Source organism: Gymnoscopelus microlampas (assembly GCF_963454915.1).
Source record: "Gymnoscopelus microlampas genome assembly, chromosome: 3".
NCBI classification, from domain to species: Eukaryota; Metazoa; Chordata; class Actinopteri; order Myctophiformes; family Myctophidae; genus Gymnoscopelus; species Gymnoscopelus microlampas.
Genome location: NC_139940.1, coordinates 37835541 through 37861671, shown reverse-complemented (window position 1 = coordinate 37861671; position 26131 = coordinate 37835541). Strand labels below are relative to the sequence as shown.

General features: G+C 41.1%; 1 protein-coding gene across 2 annotated transcripts in view; it reads left to right on the top strand.

Moving 5' to 3' along the window:
- The first annotated feature begins 6160 nt into the window (after positions 1-6160).
- The window catches only part of adcy3a (adenylate cyclase 3a), a 32112-nt gene continuing 12141 nt past the window's right edge, over positions 6161-26131 (top strand). The window contains exons 1-11 of one of the 2 annotated variants that reach the window (XM_084049884.1): positions 6161-6470; positions 7368-8625; positions 12968-13117; positions 17824-17954; positions 18658-18769; positions 20455-20582; positions 21297-21455; positions 22230-22395; positions 23993-24112; positions 25115-25257; positions 25529-25690. In XM_084049884.1, the coding sequence (XP_083906010.1) occupies positions 7951-8625; positions 12968-13117; positions 17824-17954; positions 18658-18769; positions 20455-20582; positions 21297-21455; positions 22230-22395; positions 23993-24112; positions 25115-25257; positions 25529-25690 (1946 nt within the window). In that variant the 5' untranslated portion in view covers positions 6161-6470; positions 7368-7950. The remainder of the gene's footprint in view (positions 6471-7367; positions 8626-12967; positions 13118-17823; positions 17955-18657; positions 18770-20454; positions 20583-21296; positions 21456-22229; positions 22396-23992; positions 24113-25114; positions 25258-25528; positions 25691-26131) is intronic. The other variant, XM_084049885.1, reaches the window with a different exon arrangement.

Below are 26131 nucleotides of genomic sequence, written 5' to 3'. Positions count from 1 at the left end.
TACAATCCCAAACAAGCCACTTCCCTAACCAGTGTTGCCACGTTTTGCGAGAGAAACAAGCAACCAGCCAGGTCTATGAAAACAAGCCCAAAAGATCCGAGCCCGGCCTTCGCCCTTAAAAGCAAAATATATATTTAAAAAAAAACATGAAAACATGTGGAATATTTTTTTGAAACATTTTAACAACACAAATCTTGTATGGGGTCCCTGGCATATGTTTTCAGATGGGGGGGAATCCGCAGACAAATATATATTAATTTTGGGGTCCTTGACTTGAAAATGAAACACTGGTTTAAAACAACATTATAAAAGAAGTCCAAATAAGCAACTACACTTTAGAAACAAGCCCCAAAAACTGCAACCCACAACTAGCAATATTTACAAGCAACTTTACAGAAAAATAAGCCCAAAGTCGCTTAAAATAAGCAGACATGGCAACGCTGTCCCTAACCCTACCTACACGTCAGCAGCGTGCTCTGCGTAATGACGTCAGAAGGACAACCCCCCTAAAAGACCATGCATTTAGACCGACGCACGCGCACCGTGACGTAACAGGATAGGTGGACACTTCGAGAGATCTGGGCACCAAGATGTAAAATTTGGCTATTTTGTCCAAAATGTGAAAAAATATATATGTATTAAAAATATTTTGAAGTAAAGTATATAAATGATTAGAACATGCTCAAACATTCGACAATTAAGGTCTAATATTTCTACAATTGCTACAAATTGCTACAAAACCATTTCATTTTGGGGGCATAAACAAGAAGCTGAAGTTTAAAATTAAGTCTGATAATGATGTACCGTGCATGTCCACCTCATGTATACTTTACATTACTTAAGACCATTTTTCTTATACATATATATATATAGATTTTATATTTTGGACAAAATAGCCAATTTTACGTCATGGAGGTGCCCAGATGTCTCTAGCACCTATCCTGTATCCCGTGTGTTTACATAAAAATGTAACTTTTCACAATAACAGCAAAAACATATTGTCTACCTTAATGAAGAGACCACCACCATCCTTTGTTTAGTTCCATAGATTAACTGTCTGTTTAAAGCCCACCACCATTGTTCATAGATGATCTGATTATAAACAGGACAATCATCAGAACTCATAATCTGATTAAATCTGATTATGAGTAACTGATGATTGTCCTGCTTTCAATCTATTTTGAGGTTGAGATCTAATCTGATTAGATCATCTCAACCTCAAGATAGGTTGAAAGCAAATACAATTCCATTGTGGTTCTTTATATAATATTTACAGTACCTTCATTTAACCACTTAAACCTATGCTTAGTTAGGGGTCCCCGTCCCCTCCTTTTTCCCACAAGGCATTCAAAACAAAGCTTCAGACGTCTCAAAACAAACTGGTCAGGTTACTAGCCTCACACCTAGAACTCACCTAACCGGACAGGTACATGCCTGGATACCCATGTACCTTTCAAACTTCAATAACGTGAAAGACACACACAGGCACAACACCAGAGGGAGCTCCACTGATCTCTTCAACCCAGATTCGGCACAAACATGGGTCATTCTACTGCTATGCCACCAAAATGTGGAATGCCCTACCAACAGACATCAAAAAGTGTGACTCAGCCATAAAAGAGCACCAAAGAATACACAGGACAACCTTTTTGTGTTATTCTTTTAGCATCATTGTATAATCGCACCACTGTACTATTTGCAAACTGTTAATAAAGTATTCAATAAATAAAAATAAAAAACTCTTTGTGTTGCAACGCATTGTTACCTTGTAGATCTACTATTTTCGCTGAAGGTTTGCCTATTTATGTTTGCTTATGACTGTAGGCCCGAATAGGGAGGATATAGTTCATGTGGTTAAAATATATACTGTTATATTTTGATGTCGTTTTTGATAAGTGAAGATCTAGGCTACTGAGACTTGAAGGGTGATGCCCTAGCGCCCTCCATTGGCCATCTGCCACTGGTACTGATTGTGTAATAGCACTGTACCATGTAATGCCAGGGAGTGGAAGATCAATGCTGCACTGGACTGGTGCATTACTTTATCTGAGCATAATATATTAACCCCCCCCAAAACACACACACGCACGCGCGTGCGCGCACACACACACACACACACACACACACACACACACACACACACACACACACACACACACACACACACACACACACACACACACACACACACACACTCACACACACACACACACACACACACACACACACACACACACACACACACACACACACACACACACACACACACACACACACACACACACAATCAATTCATATATTCATTGTTGATGGATCATGATTTGTGTGCATGGGGATCTCATCTTAAACAAGCTCAGTGCTTAATGAGTCTTCCAGTTTAGTAAACCTTGTATCGTGAATTTGTACTTCCATGTACTGTTGTTCTCATGTCTTACTAAATGAAGTAAATCAATCAATCAATCAATCAATCAATGGACTGTTGTTAGACTGTGGATGTATCCATACTGTACATACATTATTTGTTGATAGACTGTACATTCATTCATTTAGTTAATGGTGATATATTTATCATAATTTATCATTTATGTATTCACTGTTCATAGACTGTAGGCTATTTTTATTGATAGACTGTACATACTGTATATTGACCCAGTGCAGATAATGTACTTTAACTTCTATTTTCATACAATAAATACTTTTAAAGTTTAAACTCTGGTTTGAACATTTTATCATTTATCACATGCAGGCGTTTTTGGGGTATTTTATAGTTCAGGTTCTCCTGGCCAGGCAGTCAAAGGGTTAACTAACTTCAATTCAATAAAAGTTTGAGGATTGATAATGATTCATTGTTTGATAAATCAAAGTGTCATCGTTCTTTGTGAAGGAGAGTTGAACTATGATGGCTGGAATGCAAGTGCAAGCACGACCACACAGCAATATTTAGTCTACAATATGTTTCTTTGTTTCTGTGCATGGTGTGTCTGTGCATGGTGTGTGTGTGTGTGTGTGTGTGTGTGTGTGTGTGTGTGTGTGTGTGTGTGTGTGTGTGTGTGTGTGTGTGTGCGTGCGTGCGTGCGTGCGTGCGTGCGTGCGTGCGTGCGTGCGTGCGTGCGTGCGTGCGTGCGTGCGCGCGTGCGTGGATGTGTCTGTATTGCATGTAGAGGAAAACAGATGTCAAACTTGGGAACAAAATAATATTTACCCCATATGTATGAATGATGGGCTGTGTGCCATCACCATCAATTCTGCAAAAGCTAAGGTGTGGCAAGATCAACATCAATGCCCAGGAAACACACATTTCTGACATAGGCTATTGATAGAAACTGCATCATCATTTAAACATCTTCAGCTCGAACTCTCCAAGGCAGGAATACAAACATTCAGTGGTGGCCCTCTTGTAGGTACAAATATGAAATATAAAAATATCACAACAAACAATGGTATGGAACTGAAATCACTACCGGCGGCACTGTGGTCAAAAAGCTACTTGCCATGTGGTAGCATCCGGAACAGTCTGTGTATGGAATGGCTGGGTTCTTTGATAAGCCTGTGAGCATCACATCGCAGGCTTGTGATGCTCAAAACATTAATATCAAACATTAATCAAACATTAATAAGCCAGACTATTGAAGCTATTGACGCCTTTATAACCACATACAATGTTGTCCTGCCCTCAGCCTTGGATTGTATGAGTACCTGTATGAGCAGCATCTGAATCCTTTTTTGCACTCATTTTCTCCTGAAACACAGGTTAAGTACTGATGCTACTAACATACAAAGGTTAAAAAAAATACACCATGAAAGTCAACAAGTCAAATGGTACCAGCAGAGACCCATGATTGTAATGTGCACTGTCATCACACCGCTGAATGTCAGAGTCATATAGGGTTCTCTTATCACCATGGCAGTCACACAGTGAAACTAAATAATGAATCACATTTTTCCACATTTCAATCAAACACCACTTTTCCTCAAGTGAATGTTGACATGACCTTTCATACCATGATGAGTGGTAACCTGTTTGTTTACGCCTGGCAGATTTATGCACATGCTTTTCCTGGACCGGACATGATTTATTACAGTGCCTGGCAGAGGTAAAAGGAAATGCGGCTGGCTTTGCCATGGCTGACGTATCAGAGTTGTTCAACTCAGCTTTTAAAACAAGCATGAATACCTTGAAGCCCATAACACAGCCAAAAGCGATTTCACTCCGGTCCATATGGGGTGCCACAAATGTGACAAATGTCTTAACTGCAGAAACATTATGTATTTTTACCATAGTTCACCAAATTAGGGACACATGATCACGGTAGTCATGTCCGAATACAGAGAGAGAGAGAGAGAGAGAGATGCAGTTTTGACGTTACTGCATCAGACAGTCTAAGTGTAATATTGGTGAGCGTTTCCTAGTAATTGATCATGCTGTGAAGAACAACATTATTTAACATATTACAAGCAATAATATGATTTCTGCCATCCACCACTGCTATGACAAACAGTTGCATTTATTCCGCCACTCTGCAGATCTTTGCGCTCCCTTAATCAAACAATACTGCTATCATAGGCCGACAGCTTTACGCTCCAACAGTACAGCACCTAATGCAAAACACATTATCAACACACACACACGTCATCCCTGCAATGTCACATTCTACAGCCTGGGTTGGCCACCCGGCCTGGCAGAGATTTGTGCTTCATTGAGCACAACTTTCTCGTGTGAAATTTGAAATAATGTTATTCAATTGTCTGTCAACTTTCAAATGACGTATTATAATCCGTCCAACAAACTGCCTTGCCCATCATGTGTCCTGCATGGCCATTGCTAATGTGGAAATTTCTATTAATTATTGAGTTGGCTCTTCTCTGGGGCAATCTGTCTCTTGACAGTAGCACTAGAAATCTAGCATTAAATTAATTACTGTTGCTATATCCACACACCCCAGGTAATTATCTGGCTACAACAGTTCAGAGGCCTTAGGTTAAATCACATTATACTCCAGGCTAAAGATGTTATGTTCTACACCGTATTGACTAGTCCCATAATCCAGCGTAGCCTAATGAACCAAGTGAGGTGTGTGTGTGTGATGTGTGTGTGAGAGAGAGAAGAGAGAAAGGATGCAACAGGGCGAGATGAGAGAGAATATGATTGTTCAATTAGAACAGTGGATCCCAGGCAGATGTTGATGAATTGGTTCTGTTAAAAGGTCAGCAGTCTGTGTATTGATCAGAGGTTCAATGAAGGGCTTCAGTGGAACAATCAATAAGAGGCCTACTGGCAGTGTCATTGAATGTAGTTGGTCTCATGCAGACAAAACTACCATCGGCATCATAACAACACCAAATGTGTAGATTCTGTTGAGATACAGCTCCCCATTCCTTCATTAAAGGTAGGGTGATATATTTTGTGTTAAAATAAGTGTTCAATTGCTTTATATTTTGATAGTAGCCTACTCATTGGTATAGAGTGTTGTCAGGTTGGGATTCCAATTTGATCCAATCAGGAGACAGAACGCACACAGGATACAGAATAAACATAATCAGAAAACATACATGCAGCAACCCTTGAAAAGTTTACCCTCCCTCCACACCACAGGACATAATGCATGTCCATATGCATGTTCTGTGACAGATGGTTGTCATCAGATACCAATAGTATTAAAAAGGGCAAGTGTTTTTTTCTGAAAACTCATTAACCACATGGAACCTTTCAGTGAAGGCATTTGTACAAGAGGGAAAAGGGTGGTGACCAATATAGAGCCCTGGGGGACCACCATGAACTACGCATGCACTGTATATAGCATTAGCAGTGGTTCTCAAAGTGAGGTCCAGGTTTCCCTGAGGGGGTTCCAAATAGACCCTTAGTTATAACTGTACAGGTCTGTAACTCTGAAAGTTATACTATGGGTCTTTAAATCAAAACGTTTGAGAACCACTGGTATAAATGGGGTTTAAGTGGTTAATTAACTATTCATTTTTTATTTTTTACTTCTCATTGTAAAAATGGCAAAATGATGATGATTATGAGGATGAGGATGAGGAGGAGGAGAATGAGGATGATGATCATGAATGATGCCTAGGCTCAGGCTACTTTGTATTCAAAGGCAGGGGGCGGGGTTATTGTATTGGGGGACAGAACAGAAAGCAAAGTGTTGATCGAGGAGGAGAGATCCAGCGGTAAAAAGATCCGTTCGGATCTGTTCTGTTCCTGGCTGTTCCTCCCATGTCCATGTCTACGGAAGAAAAAGACTTAGCAGTCCGTGTGGGCTTCGCGTCGAGACCATTTTATATGTATTTATACTTTTTCTTTTCGTTTTCTTTAAACACCATGTGAATGTTGAAGTAAAAAAAGAAGCTACCGCGTTTAGCAGCTAAACGGCACCATCCATCCTTCCATCCATGCATTTTACAAGGGAATAAATAGCAGATTAAAGGAGACCGAAATGTGTCCAGATTATACAGTCGGATACAAGGTAAGCGATGCAACAAAGTGTCCAGATTAATGTAATCTGGAGGACACAAAATAGGCTACATTGTTGTCAGTTCGGGTAAGAAGCGATGCAATAATGTAGCTGATTTTCTACAGCATCTGGATTGTATCCAGAATTAAATCTGTGTTTCCAACACATCGTAAAACCAGGTGTCAGATAGCATGATGTTTCAGCCGAAAAGCATTCTGATCCATCTGTTGTGTCTAGTGTGGCACGAATAAGGTTTTTATGGTAGGAAATAGAGAGATCCATGACTTGGTGTTAATGCTGGCAGATGTTATTTAAACCCGACTCATTCTAAAATCTGAACATAGAATGTGTGATGAACAGAATAATTGCATGATGAGAACAACAACTGGCCTTTAGCTTAACACCAGTTCTCTAAACTAAATTATGTGGTTGTTTCTGGTTATGGTGAAAAGGGTACAAATCTTATGTCATCGTATTTCTTGACGTTCTGTTTTTAAAAACGTATGAGTATGAACCTACATTATGATGAAGAAGCGCAACATGTAGGCAGACAGACAGACAGACAGACAGACAGACAGACAGACACAGGCCTACAACTGTGTGAACCGACTAAATAAGGCTGTTTCCTGGAAGGATATAGTATGGACGCAGGAGGGATTCGAACAAAATATTCGACCTATGTCAGTCAAACCTATTTTAGGTTTTAGCTACTTTGAACTGCACATGATTTACCTGACCATTACCTGTTTCTCTTGTATGGTTGAAAATAGACTTTTAAGTCAGACTCAATAAAATACATCTATGATAGTCTTCTTGATCCAAGCCAAGGCTAGGTTGAAGACAAGAAATTGTGTTTTATAATTGTACAGGCCCACTCAATTTGTAATCTTTCCCCCTTCTCATGTGTAGGCCATGTGAGGTGTGACCATGGAAGCAACACATGAAGAGTGGTCTTGTCCACCCCAGAGGAATGAAGGAGAGGAGACAACAGAGGAACCTGCAGGAATATAAACAATCTATTTCTGTCCTTGGTGAATTACCCATTAGGCCTAACTGTGCCATGAGACACAAATATGGGGTCCGCCGTAGGAATAGAGCTGGAGAGGGAAGTGTATTTATAAAGCACTTGGTTGGGGGAGGAGGAAACAAACAAACGACAGCCATTCGCCCTACTGGGCCATTGAAGAGTTTAGGCAAACACGGTGCCGACTGAGTCAACTGACAGCCGTGAGTTGGGCAAAAAAGAAGCCAAGTATGTGAGAAGTCGTCATTCCGGTGTACAGGGCCTGACAATCAAGCGATTCACACTACATCTGTGGCATCTCAGGGCAAATGAGAGTTTACAATCCTGAAGGGAGAAAAAAAAAAACAAGATCCCACCATAGAACTGTCACCGCCACAGGATCTTGAGGAATTTGACACCTCCTGCAGAACTACAAACCGTTGTCCGTATTTCATTTGAGGAGGAAAGAATCGAGGGAACGCCACCACAATGCCTCGGAACCGGGCCATCTCGGAGCCGGAGTACTCGGCAGAGTATTCCGCCGACTGTTCGGTCACCCTCCCGTCCGACCCCGGCCAGGCGGTGGGGCGCACCCACGAGGTGACCGTGCGGCGCTCGGGATGCTGCCTCTGCCTGCCGCGCTTCATGCGCCTCACCTTCGCCCCGGAGTCCCTGGAGAACCTCTACCAGACCTACTTCAGGCGGCAGAGACACGAGACCCTCCTGGTGCTGGTGGTGTTCGCCGCCCTCTTCGACTGCTACATCATCGTCATGTGTGCGGTGGTCTACACCAGCGACAAGCTGGCCTCCGTCACCGTGGCGTCCGTGGGGCTGGCCACGGACATCCTCCTCTACCTGCTGTGCCGCTACGGCCTGCTGCCGGACCGCGTCTCGCGGCGGGTGGTGCCGTACGCCCTCTGGGTGCTCATAGCGGCTCAGATATTTTGCTACCTGGGGCTGAACTATGCCCGTTTCCACCAGGCCAGCGACACGGTGGGCTGGCAGGCCTTCTTCAGCTTCAGCTTTTTCCTGACTCTGCCCCTGAGGCTCACGCCCATCGTGCTGATCACCAGCGTGTCCTGCGGCGTCCACACGCTGGTGCTGGGGGTCACCATCGCCCAGCAACAGCAGGAGAACATACAGGCATCGGCGCTGGGCAGACAGGTGAGGAGGGGAGGGGGGGGGGGTGCGCTGGGATGGAGGTGCGTGGATGGACACGATGAGATATTAAGGCTTTCTGAGAATCGCTGTTTGTTGTCAAGACGCCGGCGAATCTATTTTTGGAATAGTACATTGAGCTAAATTTATGAGGAGACAGGTTGGTGCTAGGAGGAGGCTTGAGGGGGGAAAAAATAAACCTGGCAGGCTAGAAGGTTTTTTTTCTTCTTTCATTTATGTGAAGATTATCTAACTAAGAAATGGCACAGGGAATAGGATGGTGTGTACACATACAGCAGGCTGGAACGATACACTGAAGAGACTATGATGCAAAAAGTTTTACAAAAAAAATCTACTTAAGTAACAGTATCAATATCCTATTGTACAAATAGTCTGTTACAAGTACAAGTTCGGTATTCAAAATTCTAAAGTATTGGTGTCAAAATATACTTATAGGTAGGGTAATTTTTGGGTTAAAACAAAAAGTATTTTGTTAAAAGGTTAAAGCACTATATTCTGATAGTAATCATTGCTATAGAGTGTTTGTTCAGTAACAGGAGTCTCCATGTCTCTCCAGCTCTTTAATAAACAGAAAATACATTTTCCGGTAGGTGTCAAAATCTCAGCCAATCAGGAGAAAGTACCCATTTTTAAGCTTCATTTTTATAGTGTTCCAGTTCCAATTTTGCCTGCTCATTTCTTAGTGTCATCACTTCCAATTTCACTTGTTTAATCTATATCCTGATTGAGTTCTCTATCCTGATTGGATAAAATTGGAAATGAAACTGAAACTGAAACGAAAATGCATTTTCTGTTTTATAAAGAGCTGGAGAGACAAGGAGACTCCTTTTACCGAACAAACACTCTATAGCAATGAGTACTATCAGAATATAAAGCTATGTAACACTTATTTTAACAAAAGAAAATCACTTACCCTACCTTTAAAGTACCAAAAGTAAAAGTAGAATGGAGTGTGGCAGGGAAGAGTGGGGACTGTGTGTAGGGTTGGGATCCGGAACCGGAACAACATTGAGGAACCGGAATCGGTTCCATCACATTTGGAACCGTAAACCTTCCGGAACTGGTTTTCTCACACTCTCAGAGGCTGGTATGTGGACTTCACGTCTGCTATACAATTACAATACCAGTGGTTCTCAAACGTTTTTAATTTCAAGGACCATTATCACGCTGTGAGTGTACAAATGGAACCAAATAGACCTGTAAGGGTCTATTTGGTTCAATTTGTACACTCTCAGAGTTTGCAGACCTGTAAGGGACCATTTGAAACACCCTATAGGAATCGTTAAAGGGGACCGTTAAGGACTCGGACCGTTAAGAGGGAATCGTTAAGGAGCTGGAATCGTTAAAATCCTAAAGGATCCCAATCATAATTGTGTGAAGGAGGAATTTTTATTTGGGGGGGGGGGGGGGGGGTTATGTGAGGTATGGCCAGCACGCAGGAAATGGTGGTTAGTGCAGACATTATTAGATTATTAGGAGGTCAGACAAGGAATTGTACCTTGAGTGTAAACTAAGTTAAAGTGTGACTACTGTGATTTTTTTTCTGGTGGCGCAGCAAGAAGGAAAAAGATAACTTTAAATAGTTCCAAAACATCCTGTGTTTGAGATGACGGGAACTTTGAAGGGTGTCGGAGAAGGATGTTTTGAACAGTATTTTTTTGTTTGTTTTGTTTCTATCTTGAGAGTTGACAGATGATGTTATCGATCAGCATTTCAATTAATCCAAAAGTAGTAGGGAGAAAGATTTAACAAATTAGATTACTTGGAAATACAAACTGCACAGAGAAGCATCCAACTAATTAGCAAATAGATCACAAACGGACAATACAGTATATTCCTTGCAGGCAGGGGGGTTGTTTGATTACAGAGCATTTGGCAAAGAATCAAATAAAGTGTCTCATGGGTCCATCTTCCCAAATAAGTTAGAGTTGGAAATCAGAATTGAATCTGTCCATGTTTCAACATTGAGATTATATTCTTAACACTTAAAACCCTATAATATTTGTTGACCGGGGTCCCCCAGGGGTCTATACTTGGTCCGCTCCTTTTTTCCCTCTACACCAAATCTCTTTGCCAAAAATAGCTGATCTAGAAGCTCACGGTAACACTTTACTTAAAGTTCGGGTCTATAATGCATTTATTGCATTATAATCACATTCATAATTTTTTTAAGCTTGTAAGGCATTATAACACTTGTTATAAATGTTTATAATCATGTATGACAACTTATGACACCGTTTATAATGTATTATAAGTGCTGGTCATAATGCATTATTATCTCAGTGGAACAGCACATTATATCTACCTTAACTTAGTTACTTATAAAGTGTCTTTGTTTTAAGTTGTTATACATAATTATAAACATTTATGAGTGTTATGAAGTATTATAATAAGTGCATTATAATGATGCATTACAATACATTATAAATGTGATTATAATGCATTATAGACCCGACCTTTTAAGCACTTTGAATGTAGGAGTTGAGGCATTCAAGTTGGTTTGACTCGGTTCCACAGACACATTGTGAAATAGCAGAACAAGATGAGCTTGTAGATCGGCTATTTAAAAAAAAAAGTGCCTCTTTCTTATATTATTTGACAATTTGGCCAATGTTTGACCAGTTTTGATAGTATAGTTTGTTGATTACTTTTGATGCGGTAATGGTCTATTTCTTTTTCATTTCTTTCATATTTTTTTTTTAGGTATCGAAAAGGTCTTAAAAGTCCTTAAATTGTCACTTTACTGTCATCTGGGGACCCCCCTCCCAAAATCATGTGGGGACGCGGGTCCTGACCCACAGGTTGAGAACCACTGCAGTAGGCTATGCCATGTTGGTAGGAATCACTGTGCCCTCAGATTGGGACCATCACTGTAAAATCCTTTTAGTGTGGAAACATTATACAACATCTCTGTGAAGTGCTCACTGAATTCATAGCCATGTACCCAATGCCCATTTCACATTGATATTACATGACTACATGACTGACATTACTGTACAGTATGCATTTTGCCCTCAGTAACCTAACCTCCAGTCAGCCTTATCATAATTCTACCTTTTAACCCATTCAATTTGGGAACGCATCTGTTATTTTAGATTTTCTTTTTTAAATCGTGAAAATTTGCGCAAATCTTTGGATTTTTTAAAGCAAACATTTGTCAAATATTTTGTTCCAGGGACCTCCAGAAGCAAAGATTTGATTTACAAATGTTCGTTTAAATTTTTTTTTTTTTTTAATATTTGCACACATTTTCCACACTTTTTCAAAAATAGCAGATCTACAAGCCTATGAGCTTGTATATCTGCTATTTTTGAATAGCTAAAGTATAAAATAATGGTTAAAGCTAAAACTAAAATGACACAGATGCGTTCCCGGATTGTTTTAATGCAGAGAGTCTCTTCGATAAAAAGTCAAACAACCAACAGGCTCAACATTATATTACATTGCGGTCATTGGGCAAACACTAGGAAATTCTTCTAGGAATGTGGCCATTGAGTTTTTCTTTATATATTACATAATATATACCATGTGGTTTGTATGCTTCAAACTGTCTACTTCATATGCTTCTTGGCTTAGTTTTCAGATAATGCATAGAAGAATCTTAATAAAAACAGTTTCACCTTAAAGGAAGACTTCACCCATTTTTAGCTCTTCATATAATTGGTCCTCATTGGTAACGCTCATGATAAAATGTTAATCTCAGTCTGTGTCTCATAGGAGGCATGTGGAAAGTTCGGAAACTTAGCTTACCAGTGACATACATCATCGCAAGGCAGGTTTTTCTTTTTAAACAAGATTTCAAATATTGATTTGTTTTTTTCGTAACACGAGAACAATTATATGCATGCTAACTTTCCAGGAATAGAAAGCCTTCAGTTTCTATTAGCTTGGATTCCCCACCGATGATGTCACTGGTAGGCAGGTTTCTGCATTAGTGAGGAGAAATTATATGAAGATATGTTGAAAATGGGTGAAGTCGTCCTTTAAGGGAGTCATGTTTTGTTTCGTAGGTTTGTCTTTCTTGACCACAAATGTTAAGAATTTTAGATAGCATGTTATTTAGACAGATGCCAGGTTCAGTGTTTACCTGGCATCCTATAGTTTCAATGTACAGACTATTTAGATAGCATATTGTTTAGTATGTGATTATTTACTTTTGCTCTAGATAAGAACGTCTGCTACATACCTACAAATTGTAAATTAGGAAATGTTACTACTACTTTAGACTTATTTTGTAGCCTGAGTGTGATCCATCATATTGATGGGTTTAGAAGTTATTCAGAACCCTAAACTGGTAATAACAATAATGTTCTGTTGTCTTGTCAAGCTGCTGGCCAACATGGTGATCTACATGTGTGCCATCACCGTCGGCGTCATGTCCTACTACATGGCTGACCGCAAGCACCGCAAGGCCTTCCTGGAGGCCAGGCAGTCACTGGAGGTCAAGCTCAACCTGGAAGAGCAGAGTCAGCAACAGGTGCGTTGATGAGAGCGGTGCCTGTCTGTTAACCCATATTTAGACCTGAGGCTGATTCTAAAAACGCCTTCTACATCCTGACCTAAGTTTTCTGAAAAATGTATAAAACAATTACAACAAATGTATGTTGCTATATACTGTACATAGCAACAGGACCCCAAAAGGGGTTCCCGTCCTGAAAGGTATTGTTACAAATAGCGGTTCCCGCCCAAAATAAAACCGGGAAAGCACCTGTGTCATTTTATATTGTATTCAAAAATAGCATTTTGTGCCGCGCTTTGAGCTTGTATTATTATAATAATACACACTCCCATCGTTTTTGTATTTTCTGTGAGAAGAGAAAGGATAGAGGTAGAGCGAGAGCAGAAGAGAATAGAGGGGGGGGGGGGGGGGGGGGCATTGGCAGGTGTTTACCTAACATGCCACCATGAGGCGAGGTAAAAAAAAAACAGTAGCAGTCACAGTGTTCTTAAGGTTCAAGAGACCAGTTCATGCAACAGGAAAGTAAACCAAACATAATTTACATTAAGTAATCAGAATCAACTTTATTGTCACATCTCAGGTTTACAGGTGTAAAACAAATTGAAGTGAAATTTGTTTTTGTGCAAGCTACATCGTTTTTGTTGTTTCCATAAGAGAAAGGGAAGAGGGGGGAGAGAGATCAATAAAAACAAACACATTATCTACATATTTACCGTATATCTATCCGGTGCGGTAAGTAGGCTACCTGAGGTACTGTAAGACCTGAGGTAAGACAAAGGTGCGTGAGCATGGCAGCAGATATACAGTATACTGTACATGATATGCTATGGACGTTAGTTGAGGTAAATCCATTCGGCTGAAAAGCCACGCAAGGTAATCCGCATAAGGAAGTATGACAGTATGACATCCTTGTGAGAGGAGTGCTTAATGTGATGTGTAGCCACACACACAGACACACATGCACAAACACATCAGTGTGTGTGTTTGCGTGTGCATCTGTGTCGATGTGTGCGTTTTGAATGCGTTGGTCTGTTTTAGTTGGCACTGTGTCAGCAGTCAGTTCCACTCCCCTCTCCAGTCTCACAGATGTGGCCACTGGGCATTCTTGATTGCTACACTACTATTTATGGAACGGGCGATTACTGCCATGGTGAGCACGAAAAAAGGCGAAGAGGCGCGCGTGAAGGAAGGGGTGATTATTATGAAGGAGGGAGTCGAGGGACCAAAGGTGAACGAGTGCTCAAAAGGGAGTGAGGAAACGAGTAGGGGCAGCTGCATGCAACTATTCGATAATTTTCTTAGCGATTAATCTGTAATTTACTTTTTAGATTAATTGAAAAAAGTTTTCATGGTGATAATTTGTTTTATTTTTAATAAATCAACCAATTCAAATAGATTTTTTTGAAAATAATTGACTAGACATATTTAATACTTCATACAAGAGTGTCTCATGAAACTAGCGAAAATAGCCAATCTACAAGCTCACCACGTGCTGCATCGTGATGCGCGATGAGTTTGTAGATCTGCTATTTTCACTACTTTCAGCCCAAAAAAATCCCCATTGATTTATTTTATCTTTTACAATCGATTAGTTCGATTAAGTGTTGCCGCCCGAGAAGCGGGCGACAGAGAGTGAAACGGGGGCTGATAAGAAGACCATGAGAGCATGAGAAACTCCCAGAATACTAATGGAGAAGCACACAGGCTGCTGGGAGACCAGGGCCGCCAGCCAATCAAGGAGCATCCGGTCGCTGCAGGTTACCATGGCAACCAGCCTCCTGAGAAGATGTCAGCTGTAATCAGAGTGCTGACTCGCTCACCCATTTTTGTCTCTCTCTCTCTTTTCTCTCTATCTCTCTCTCTGTTTTTTGATAAGAATGTTGAAACCATGCCATGTTATTTCCCCTCCCTCCAAATGCAGGCTAAAATGTGTGTTTACATCTGCGTGGGTGTACGGTCAATTGTGCATGTACTGTATATGTACAGAATGCACGTGCGTCATCTGTGTAGAAGTGTGTGTGTTTACTTAGGGACTTTGTTTTGCCTGACACATCCGTGTTTTCTGATGAATATGTTACTCCTTTCAGCTGCGACGAGTGACAGTTTTAGGCCATTCAGCTGTGTGTAAACAAAGCTCTTCAGAAAGAATGTAGGGTTCCAGGCTCTTATTTGCATGCATTGCCTTTTTTTAAATACAATCTTATTTTATGTTTTATTTAGCTATTGATCCGCTTATTTCAGTAAGATCTTTGGGCATTTTCATACAGTATGAAGTAATGTCTGATATCACGCAGACACAGTTCACACAAACTTCAGTCACACAAGTATAGAAGTGTTCTTTACATGAACGTGTGTGTGTGTGTGTGTGTTCCTTACTTTGGTCACATGTTCTGCCAATTTTGGACATTAAATCAATTGGTTGAGGCCAGCATGTCAAATTAGGCATTAGATTCATGTATCCCGATTTACTGCAGTTTCATGAGGTTAAGCATGCATTTGTTATGGTTTGTTATGCGTACGGTCAAGCTTAGGTTAAGTGGATATGGAATGAAAGTAAGTCAATGCAATATCCCCAAAATGTCATGTCAATCTACACACCTATCGAAATAAAGGCAGAAAATCCCCCCGAAAATATGTATTAAATGAAAGTTAGTCTGGAGCCCTGCCAGGGTTAAAGGCAGGGTAAATGATATTCCTTTAAAAAAAGTGTGAAATAACAAAATATTCTTATGGTAATCATTGCTATAGCAGAGATGCTCATAGGCCTGCGTCCTGCGTCTCTGACGCACCATATTGAAAAAGGACGCATTCACGGCACCCTCGTTGCGTCCATGGGACGCACTACAATTTAGCGGAAATTACCGCGGATTTGAAGGCCATCCGTGGATTTCAAAGCCGTCCGCGGATTACAAGGCATAGTGCAGAAAACAAGAAAAATCTCGGTAAAACACCGCCGTATGGAGAAGTATTCTCTCTCTGTCTCAGGGCAATGCGAGCTGCTGCTAGAGGGAGAGAGAGTCAGAGTGCTGCGCAACTTACAGCCCAACTTCAAAGCAAGTTAACGATGGCTCGTTGACCCCAATTTGACCACTAGGCAATCAACACTGAACAGCACTGATTAATGGCAGCTGTGATTCTTGTGTCTTTCCGTGCAGCCAGATATCAAATAATTCCCTGTAGAGCAGGGGTCTTCAGTGTTTTCAGGCCAAGGACCCCCTTGTTGAGAGAGAGATGAAGCTGGGACCCCCTCTATATTGTATAAAATTGTGTTTCAGATAAACTTTTGCTGCTCTTTTTTCCCTCTACACACCTATAACTCCAAAAATAGCCGATCTACAAGCTCACAAGTGTGAGCTTGTAGATCTGCTATTTTTGGCTAAAGTTCTCCTCAGAAAAGGGATACTAGGATTCAAGTGGTTAATGTAAAAAAAAAAATCAAGTACTACAAGTACTAGTTGTCGGATTTGGAATTGTGTACTTTTCTTTCAGATACATGTTCTACATGAATATAACCATATAAGATGAAACACGAGTTAAACGCTGTTTTTGTGGGACCCATACAATGTCCCTGGGACCCATCTAAAAGACCACCCTTGCATCCCAGGACCCATTACATTGAAAACCTAGCAACATCACTGCTATAGAGTGTTTGTTCAGTAGTAGCTGTCTAACCAGCTATCAAAAATGCATTTACAGTTCGGGATACCGATTTTATCCAGTCAGGATAGAGGATTCATAAAGGATACAGGATAAACAAGTGAAATTGGGAGTTACGACACAAAGAAATTAGCAGACAAAATTGGAACTGGAACGCCATAAAATTGAAGCTGATAAATGAATACTCTCCCCTGATTGGTTGAAAATGTGCAACCCACCTGAACATTTATTTTATGTTTATTGAAGAGCTGGAGAGATGGTGTGACCCCTGTGACTGAACAAACACTCTATAGCAATAAATACTATCAGAATATATAACCTTTTAACAAAAACCTTTTGTTTTGACCAAAACATATCACTTGACTTCAAACACTTTCAAGATTTTTCAAAACAATTCAAAAATAGCAGATGTACAATGTCGCAGCGCGACAGGAAGTGATGCGCTTGTGAGCTTGTATATCTGCTATTTTTGAATAGCCAACGCTAAAATGACACTTTTTTTATGGGTTTAAAATATATATATATATTTTTTTATCCAACGATTTTGTAACCCCATTTTTTTCACCCAGTGCCAATTGTCTGCTAAGTAATCCTGGGCACTACACTCCCTCTGCCAACCTAAGGAGAGCTCAGAGCCGAGCTCATGCCTCCTTCAATGCATGAGAGCTAACAAGCCTTCTTATCACCCGACAGGGGGGAGTTTCCCCGGTTGGACGTAGCGCGTGGAAGGAACACGTTATTCCAACCAGTTCCTTTCCCCTCCATCAGGCGCCCCGGCTGGCCAGGGGGAGGTAGTATAGTGACCAGGATTACTGCATGTTTTTGTGAGGGTACCTACTCTTTTTGTATGGGTTTTAATGGGTTAAGATAGGCTGAGAGAAAGAGGGCGAGCCACACGGCACATTTTAACATCCACGTCTAAATGGTGGACTGTAACCGTTACAGATGAAAGGTAATAAGTTGTACAACGTACATCCTGACCCCCTCATAAACCTACAGACGGTCACAGCTTGTCACAAATGTCATGCTTGCTCTTAACTTAACACGCTCTGTCTCTGTCTCTGTAGGAACGTCTGCTGCTCTCCATCCTTCCGAAGCACATAGCGGACGAGATGCTGCAGGACATGAAGAAGGAGGCCAGTCAGAAGGAGATGCAGCAGTTCAACACCATGTACATGTACAGACACGAGAACGTCAGGTAATAATGTCTGCTTCCTCACTCCCTTTACTCTGTCAGCGGTGTTGCCAGATTTTGTGAGAGAAATAAGGAACCAGGTCTAGGAAAACGAGCCCAAAAGAAGTGACTATAGGCCTCATGAGCACTTTAAACCTGTATACTGTACTTCGGCTATTTGAAAATAGCCGATCTACAAGCTCACAACACATTCGATGCGATGCGTTGTGAGCTTGTAGATCGGCTATTTTCAAAAAACCTTGAAATAAAATGTTGTCCCATAGTGGAATATTTGGAAGATTTGGAAGAACACAAATCTGGTATGTGGGGCTCCCTGGCACAAATGGAGGTTAGGGACAAATACATTCATTTGGGGGTCCATGACAAATATTTTAGAACCTCTGGTTTAAATAATAATTAAACAATTTGGAAGCAAGGCCAAATAAGCAACTACACTTCAGAAACAATACCCCAAAAAGAAATGCAACCCGCAACTACCAATATTCACAGATAACTAACAAGCCCAAAGTCGCTTATAATAAAACATTTCAAAATGATGTATTCTTTTCAAAAATAGTAGATTTAAAAAAAAAAAGCTCACACAAGCTCTAAATCCTAAGATTATTATATAGCTAAAATCTAAAATGACACTTACCCGGGTTTAATGGGTTAAGGGATGTAAGCCTGTGTGTACAATAATATGTGTTCTTTTTTATTTCATTTGCAGTATTTTGTTTGCGGACATCGTGGGCTTCACCCAGCTGTCGTCCTCATGCAGCGCTCATGAGCTGGTCAAGCTGCTCAATGAGCTGTTTGCCCGTTTCGACAAACTGGCCGCAGTAAGTCTCATAATGTTATCTAATGACTGGTCTCAACCATATGCACAGGAATGCTACACACACCAAAGATCCAAATGATAGTCTTCAAGAGACGATAAAGTGGCTAGAGTTGTTCCGAGACCGTTACCAGTATCGGAAAAGCTGCCGATACAGACTAAACTGCTGGTATCGGTATCGGTATCGGCGAGTATGCCAGTCTATGCCGATCCGATACCACATCATTTATCATCATTTATCACATGATGATATGTCATTTACAGTTATCAATTATTTTGTATTTTGAATGCTTCATGATGTTGCTTGATGTTGGAAGGAAAAAATGTATCATCTCTAAAAGGCTTTGGCTACCAGTGTGTGCGGCCACTTTATTGTCTCTTGAAGACTATCATTTGTCTCAATGATATGCACATGTTTTTTTGTTTTTTCTTTAGCATGTAAAATCTGCACATATGTAACTTTTTCATAACGTGTGTTAAAACATCTAAAACATGCTGATTGATGTATGCAGTTTTGCATTCATACTCAATCTTCATTCATCCTTTTACATGTAATTTGGTACTTACATGAGCACTCACAAAATGGTGGACACTCAATTATAGGCACTTAGATCATCTCTATCTCCTCTTTGTCATCAGTAACTAGCTGTAGAAATGAGAAGGGGCCCAGGCCCAGATTGACCATCAGAAGATTCAGGACAATTTCCTATGCCTTCCTGATGACTGATTTGACTGAGAGATTCAGCAATTTAAGTGAAATTATGGCAAGGCCACTCAAACTCATAGATTTCTTCTTCAATCAGTAGTTGGCGTGGTCAATTGCTTACAGTGTATGGATGGGTGGCTATGTTTTGGTTCTAGTGAAACATGATTGAAACAAAATATTCCACAATCTGCTCTCCTTGCTACACAGTTGGTAAAAATGGCATCAATCGATCTACCTTCTGTAGTTTGCAAACTGCATTGCGACTATAGTGTAATCTCTTCATTTTTATTTATTCAACAGGGATTAAAAGTACAGACTAAAATCTTAGGTCCTGCTCATTTTAGAACTAGTTTTAAGAGTTGTAAAACAAATCACTGAAAGAATTTTAAGGAATTAATGAAAAAAAACGAGGACATTGCAAAAGGAGGGGGGTCTTGTTGTCAGTGACAACAAGAGTGACAACTTGTCACTCTTATGTATACTGAGGCGATACTTGGGAACAAAAGACGAGGTCCAACAATGACATGGCTTCTCTGTGGCTTTCTGACGTCCTATTGATGATGTCTGTCTTCCCTGAATCTGAAGGGACGGGGGTAAGATCAATGGATCCAATGTAGTTATTATTTAGTCACAACAAGTTCTTGTTATTACTTGTCGTTGGTTAAATATTTATAAAACAGACTCACGTAACCACTGTCAACCCTGGCCTGCGTATTTTTGGCATGTCATTATAGTCTGAAAAAGTTCCAAAATCCTAGCAGATCTACAAGCTCGTAGAACGACACTGTCATATGACAAAGTATAAAATAGGGCATTCATTTATGAACAAACATAAAAAAAGATTAAATATGGAGATTCTGTACAAGGTTTCTGCCAGACAATGACAACGACATCAGCGATGGCCTATAGTTATTACATTACTAATAACTCATTTATTCCTGCCTAAAAGTCTTTGTAATTATTACACCATTGGGTCTTTGCAGAAATATCACCAGCTGAGAATCAAGATCCTGGGAGATTGTTACTACTGTATCTGTGGGCTGCCAGACTTCAGGGAGGACCACGCCGCATGCTCCATCATGATGGGCCTGGCCATGGTGGAGGCCATCTCGTGAGTGCACTGGTGCAACTTCAAGGACAACTTCACCCATTTTCAACCAATCTTCATATAATTGGTCCTCACGGGGGGCACAGTGGAGGGCTCAGTTCAGAAACCCGCCTACCAGTGACATCATCAATGGGGCAATCCAAACTAATAAAAACTGCAGGCTTTCTATTCCTGGAATGTTAGCATGCTACGCTATAATTCTCGCCTGAATAAGAAAATTTGAATCTTAAAATCTTTTAAAAAAAAATCATTTTATCATGCGGACCAAATATAGGTTGAAAATGGGAGAAGTCGTCCTTTAATTAAATTAATTGATTATAAAACTATTATCGATTTTAATAAACGTAATTGATTTTTCTTTAGAAATGTTTTAAAAATAGCAGATCTACAAGCTCACAATACGTCTCATTGTGAAAACCACTGGTATAAAGTTAATGAGCCGCTACGCCACTGCTGGGGATGGAGATAAGGAGTTGATTTAGGAAGGATCGATATATGGGTGGGTGTAAAAAATAAATGAAAATACATGTCACAAATTGACATGTATTTGGCCAATAGATGGGTGGGTGTAAAAAATAAATGAAAATACATGTCACAAATTGACATGTATTTGGCCATGGTTCCCCATCAGAAAAGATTTTGTGCCAGGGACCCCAAAAAGAGACTTGTGTCGTTGCATTGCATCCTAACACGCTTGCTTACAACGGCAACCCGCAGGTACGTTCGCGAGAAGACCAAGACGGACGTGGACATGCGTGTGGGGCTCCACAGTGGCACCGTCCTGGGAGGCGTGCTGGGTCAGAAGCGCTGGCAGTACGACGTCTGGTCCACTGATGTCACCGTGGCCAACAAGATGGAAGCAGGAGGAATACCTGGGTAACGATGACTCCATTTTATATTTACAAAAATACATCTCTATAAAAGAATACCAGCACTCACAGAACTGTATTTTAAAGGCACTTATATTTATAAAAAGTGCCTTGGGCGCCAAGCCTTCATCAGCGATACAAAGCTGATGAAGGCTTGACGCTGAAACTCGTACATTCTGTCTGCTCTGCAAAAGTGCCTTTTTTAAAGGACAGTTCTGTGAGTGCTGGTATTCTCTTATAGAGATGTATTTTTTTGAAGTAACTCATCTAGACCGTGCACCCCTTAAGAAAGCTCGGTAAACAAGTTGGAGTCGTGCTCGCACCCTTGATCCATTTTATATATTTATCCAGGGAGGTCCAGTTCAGCACTAATGGTGCCTTGTGTTCAAACGCTAACGCACACACCACCTGGGAGCTGCCCACAGTCCTTCCTCATTTTCCTATTTCTATAGAAGCAAAGGTTCTGGTTACTGTTCCAGGAAGTCACTTTAGACTGGTATCATGTATTCGTTTAGTCGGTCGTTCTCAAACATTTTCATGTGAAGGACCCCCAAATTGATATTTATTTAGCTGCAGACCCCGATTTGAAAAGATGTTGCGCCAGGGACCACCATATGATTTGTGGTTGTAAGTCGTTTTTAAGATTATTCAAGTTTTTCAAAAATAGTAGATCTACAAGCTCACAATTTGTCGCATTGCAATGTTTGATGAGCTTGTAGATCCGCTAATTTCGAATAGCCGAAATAGACGTTTCTTTGACCTCTCTGTATGCACGGTGCAGGCGCGTTCACATCTCCCAGAGCACCATGGAGTGTCTTCACGGGGAGTTTGATGTGGAGCCCGGGAACGGAGGCGATCGCTGTGACTACCTGAAGGAGCGAGGCATCGAAACATATCTGGTGGTCGTGCCCAAAGGGCCTCTGGGAAAGAACGGCATCAACGGGGTGGTGAGTAGTAGTCCAAACCACCTCGACACAGCATGAGATGAACCCCCCCCAAAACAAAACATTTTGTGCACAAAAAGATAGCGACCAGGGCACTCTTGTGGAAAAATCCGTTATCCTTTATTAAGCCTTTATTTGTGTGGCTAATGCATAGCAAAGTTTAAACATGCACCGGCCTTCGTCAGAGTGAAAGCCCACCTCCTCAGACTTCACCTATTTTCCCAGCGCCTGACCCTAGCCAGGATTCCATCATCCTCTGCCCTGTCCAGCACTTATTTACTTGCCTTTCTGTATCTACTTTCATTTAATTGCACACCTTTATTTGTTCAGGGAGTGCCAATTGAGAGCGAGCTCTTTTTTTTCAGTGACGCACTGATTGCAAGACATATGGCATTCTGCGTAATCGATGACTATCTAATATCTGAATATATAAAATTGAAAGCAGCTTATTATGCACATAACACAACATTTTCAGTTGACAGACAAGATGAGACAAGACCTAAACTCACAAGTCATGTGCACATGCAAGATTAGTTTAAATTGATCAAATAGACTTGGAGCTCTGAATGTCATTCTACTTGTGTGGGCATAATAATTAATGCTAATTTCCCAGCTTCAGCGTTGTACCGGGATTCTCTTAAAAAAGTGTGCTACATACTTTAGTAGTGTTTTTCTAGATAAACAGCATTCAGTGTTAATCTCTTCTCGGTGCCTATGTTGGCTATAGACTTGCTTTTTGTTGACTAGGAGTGTTGTGAAGGCTATGTTTGTTCCCATAGCAGTCTAATACCACTTGCAACTTGCCCTGTTTTTACTTGACAAATGTTAAACACACTTACTTGTGATCTGGCACTTTTGCAAGCTGCTTTGGATAAAGAGCATCTGCTAAATCGCTACATCGCAACTGTAAATTGTGCATTACCAATGAAGGGAAGTTGATAGGGAAACAGGAAATCAGGCAAATTGAAAAGTGTGACAAACAAGTACTGCATTTCAAATATTTGGGCACATTTTGATGTTTGATTTCCATATTTAGTTTTCTTCAAATCGCTAAAAGATATTTGACTTGATATGAAAGACATTCGATTTTTGCTTAAAACAAGACACTCTTGATGAAGGTGCAGAGTGACCGAAACGTCTGTCAATTTAAATAAAAACTGATGCTGCTGAGCAAGAGCAGTGTGCAGGATTTTCGTTCATGAAATACTTTTTTCATGATTGCGTCAGTTGTCACTGTCCAACGCACCTGCGTCTGAACGAAGTGGATGTGCGAACATTTCCTTTGTATTGCTTAAAATAACAGCCTAGCTTGCCAGGACGGATCATGACCCTCTGTAAGGAGTGACGCTCATACTATGTTAGAATCTGAAAGCTCATTTTCACCTCAGAAAGATCCTTGTCTGTTCAACCGAGCTCATTCTCACCTCGGAAAGATCCTGTCTATTCAACTACTGCATGAGTCACTTAGTGCCGTTCAGAGATGTGACGCTATCTCCATTTAAAAAGAACACTGGCTTTCATTACATGTTGAATAACATTTTATTTGCACAGGCTCATAGCAAATCCCTAGTTACGTCCTGTTTTCTGGTTTCCCCATTAGAAGCTGTCTGTGACCTCGTCCAATGGCAACTCTCCGCTGTTGATCAACACGACCGACTGCAACGGTAGTGTCCACACCGCCTGCACCACACCGGATGAACAGGAAGAACTGGATACGAGGGTAAGTGAAGACTGGGGAACACACCTCTAGTCTACCGTGTAGCACACAGACCACATCATTACAATATTCCTGGTTCAGCTCCGGCTGGAGACCTGTATTGCATGTTAACCCATCAACTTAACCCATTAAGGCCTGAGGCCGATTCTACAAAATGGGTTCCAAATTCCTATGTTTTCTGAAAAACCCTATGTTGCTATGTGGTTCACAAACATTTTCCACGCCATGAGCTTGTATATCTGCTATTTTTTAATAACCAAAGTATAAAATGATGGTTATAGCTCAAATCTGAAATGACACGGATGCATTCCCGGATTGAATGGGTTAAATATCGTTGCTGTCGGCCTCCTATCGCCGTATTTTAACGTTTTGTGTTTTCTTTGTAAATTTAAACTTGATCATAACACAGCGTCACACAAAAGTAGCAGATATACAAGCTCAAAACGCAGCGCGAAGCGACACGTTTTGAGCTTGTTTGAATGCCCAGAATAGGCATGTTGGGGTTCATGTGGTTAATGGTATTCATAATAATGTAATGGTGTTTTCATTTTGTCAAGGTGCACTTATTATGTTTTCAAATTGCTGGATAATGTATAGTGTATACATTCCTTGATCTGTCCTTACTTCTATAAATAGCACTAGTCAAAGAACTACACATCCGGAAAACTGGCACTTTGTTGGCACTGGCCACCAGCTGCTCAAAGCCCTGGAAGGTATCAAAGGAACGGCCGGAAATGTACGGAAGTGCCGCATGGGCTTGCGACCAGCTGGCAGAACGCTATTGGTTAGTGCCTTTCACTGCCGGGTCATAGTTCACCAATGCTGAACCCGATGCGTTGGACTTAACGCTAGTGCACGCGCATCAGCTCCGTCTGCTTGTCATCGGGCGGTCTTTCCGTTTTGTCCCCTTATATTGGGATTGGATGGAACTTGTCGCGTATGTGTGGAGTGGACGTACCTTTGTAGTGAATCCATCATTCCCAAACCCTCTTCCTGTGACCTCAGGTAGTGAACCCATCGTTCCCAAACCCCAGACGGAGGCTGCGGCTGCGGGACCTGGCTGAGCGGGTGATCGACGCCCAGGAGAACGAGCAAGAGCTCAACAAACTTCTCAATGAGGCCCTCTTGGAGAGGGAGACCATACAGGCGTAAGCAAAGTAGAGATTAACAATGATACTAATGAAGGCTACAGTATGTTCCATTTAGTGTAGCACAGTGGCTCTCAAACTTTTTAATTTCAAGGACCCCGTAACTCTGAGAGTGTACGAATGGAACCAAATGGACCTTGCGGTTCCATGGCATTTGTACACTCTCATAGTTACACACCCGTAAGGGGCCATTTGGAACCCCCTCAAAGAACCATGAGTGTCCCTGGACCCCAATTGTGCCTATTGTGATGATGTACCGTACCTCTGTCAGTTTGAAGGGAAAACGCACCTACCGCCTCTCGCTGAGATTCGTAGACCCGGACCTGGAGACCCGCTACTCTGTGGAGAAGGAGAAGCAGAGTGGAGCCGCCTTCAGCTGCTCCTGCGTGGTCCTCCTCTTCACTGCAGCCATGGAGGCCCTCATCGACCCCCTGTGAGTAGAGTAGGCCTGTCATGATCATGACATTTTAGTTGACCATTAATTGTGGTGCAAATAATTGTGATTGACGATTTCATTGTGTTCTTCTGGGCATTGACCATTGGAACATATAAATAAAAATTTGCCTTTTAAGGCTTTGTAAACCGAAATCACAGATAAATTGAAACATACAAAAAAAAATACCGGTACTAGTAATAAATAAAGTATGTTGGCCAAAACAGGCTATACATTTAATATATTATATACTTTCAAACTTTTTCAAAAGTACCGTTGTGAGCTTGTAGATCAGGGGTTTCAACCGATGGTCCGCGGACCACTGGTGGTCCCTGGCAATGATAAAAAATATTATTTTTGTAAAGTTCTTACTGTATGGTGTGTGTGATATGAAATGTGAGCTTACCATAATCACAGTAACCATTAATCATGTTCTATCAT